The following is a 2,544-nucleotide window of genomic DNA, read 5'->3' as shown; positions in this document are numbered from 1 at the left end:
AACCACTCCCGCCTTAACTAAGAAGTCCTCCAATGTCATTTCCCCAAGAGTAGCTTTCCTGTCAAGACTACCCCTTTTATGCCCCTGCTGAATGTCCTGCCACACCTCGTCAACAGTCTTCTTGCTCAGATCCGTAGGAAGCATAAGGTTTGACTGTTGATTTAAAGACGAGCCAGACACAGGCTGGCCAGGCTGCTGTGCAGCAGGCCCATAATCAACACTTCCTGTTGCTTGATTATTAGCCTCAACTGTCCACACAGTCTTGAGAAGTTCATCAAGATTCATGCTACTCAGAGGTTTCCCCAGGTCACCCAACTGGTTCTGAACCTCATCAAGAGTGAGGCTGTACAATGATCCTTGCCTAGCCAACGGGTTCGATTTCGGGTCCTGGGTTTGAATTTGGGTTTGGGCTTGGGTTCCGCCAATGCTGTTACTACCACCCCCCTGGGTCCCCATTCTTGCAACCATACAACACCCTCCTCTCTCTCTCTCTCTACTCACAACCCAAAATCAACTTCTCCAAGAAATTACTACTCCCAAAAGACCCCTAATCAACATCAGCAAAACAAAGTCCTAAAACCCCAAAGCTTTGCATGAAATGCACCATTCCAACCTATTACAAATCAAGAAACAGAGCCCATCAAATTGAAGAACGCATCAATCAGAAAAATGCAAGAAAGATCAAATCTTGGGCTCCCCCAAAAATCACAACCCATCAAATCAGACAAAATGCATGGAAATTTAACAAATTAAAGTAAAAAATAATCAAATAAACAGACTCACCATGAGAAATACAAGAACCCCAGAAATGAAGAGAAGAGTTACAGTGAGATGTGAGCATCCATGCAGCCACTGCCTGCCACTCTCTACAAGAAAATAGAAAACCCAGAAACCATGCTGCAAGAACCTGAGCTCAAAATCTAATTCTTCACAAATCAAAGTGTAAATGTGGACAAAAATAATAAATATAGGAAAGAAAGAGAGAGAAATCAGACCCACATTCTATTCCCTTCTCTGCACTAGAAAAAAACTTTATAAATTTGATATAAGGAAACATAGGACTATTTTGCAAAATACAAGTGTACATTAATGTATGTATGTATAATGTACCCCATCCACAAACTTCAAAAGAAATGTAAATTAATCAGCAGTGTAATATTTTTGAAGAAATAAACAAATCAAAGCAGTGGTTCTTTTACAGCATTCTTTGTTACCGGTACTTGTGCCTGTCTACCATCCGCAACTTGGCAATTTTTTTTATATTTTGAAGGAAATCTTCATATTGATTTTTAATAATCCGCTTTTTTATTTGAAATGGGTAATTTTGAGACATCTCCGTTTTGGTTTTAGGACCAGTTTTCTTTGTTGAAATGGGTAAAATGAGTGTGAATAAAATGAAAGTTGGATTAAGAACTATTCTTTTTTTTTTTCCCCTCAAAAGAATCCATGTAAATATATTAGCGTTTTTTTTAAAATTATAATAGCAATTAGGGATAATTATATTTATATCCCTTGACCTATGATATATTACAAATCGCTCCTATTTTTTAGATACTTATGCATACATACACCAAATATGAATATCACTTACACAAATCACTCCTTACTTTTTTAAAAAATTACAAACACACCCCTTAAAAATGTTAGCATCATTACACAAATTAACCCTGTTTTTTAGCTATCAGGACTAATTTGCAAAACTAGGAGATAATTTATATAAATAGACTATAAATTAGGGGTATAAATGTAAGTATCCCTAACAATTAATTGATTTCCATAGAGATGCCTCAAATTTAAAATTTTATTTATGTTATATTTTTGTGATATGAATAGTTGAAATATGATTATATTAATACACTTAAAAAATAATAGAACAAAATTCTTATTAGGATAGTTACACTTTACTCTCTTCATTTAATGTAATTACACATAAATTTTTCATGCTTTGAAAATGGCTAAATTTCTTTTTTATCCCCTGTATTTTTCTAAATCAACTAAAAAAAACCTGTAATTTGAAAACTTACAAAAAAACTTCTCGTATTTGGTTAAACCCTGTATTTAGGAATTGGTGGAGGTTACACTGCATGTGCAAGTGGTGCGGTTTGGGAACTATTTTGACGTCATTGCATGATTTTTTATTGCCATTATGGCTAAAATGCCCCTATTATGACTATATATTATAATTTTTGTGCATTTTTTTATTTATTTTTAACTTATTTTGAATATTTTTTTTCGTCTTTATATCTCCAGAAAAAGTTAAAAGTTTCTTTTAAATATATTTATTTAAAAATACAAAAATATTATGTAAAATTTTTAATGTTTAATAATTTAAATTAAAAAATTAAATTAAAATCACTAATTCAAAATTTAAATATCTTAACAAATATGGATATTAATTAATTATAATAATTATAAGAAATATACATTATCAACTAATTTATATGTTAAATAATTAAAAATATTAAATAAATTATATTTAAATTTATTATATCATATAAATAATACACTATTAATTTTTATTTTAAATTTTTTAAAAATACAAAA

The 2,544-nt window shown here is 31.2% G+C and overlaps 1 protein-coding gene across 1 annotated transcript in view; it reads right to left on the bottom strand.

Moving 5' to 3' along the window:
• Nucleotides 1–1,030, bottom strand: part of LOC105155750 (ABSCISIC ACID-INSENSITIVE 5-like protein 2) — a gene marked incomplete in the record, with an annotated part of 3,785 nt that extends 2,755 nt beyond the window's left edge. The window contains 2 exon segments of the mRNA XM_011071683.2: nt 1–613; nt 784–1,030. Coding sequence (XP_011069985.1) covers nt 1–468 — 468 coding nt within the window.

Source organism: Sesamum indicum, linkage group LG2 (genome assembly GCF_000512975.1).
Source record: "Sesamum indicum cultivar Zhongzhi No. 13 linkage group LG2, S_indicum_v1.0, whole genome shotgun sequence".
Taxonomy (NCBI): domain Eukaryota; kingdom Viridiplantae; phylum Streptophyta; class Magnoliopsida; order Lamiales; family Pedaliaceae; genus Sesamum; species Sesamum indicum.
Note: the sequence above shows the minus strand (reverse complement) of the source record. Positions and strands in the feature narration are given on the sequence as shown.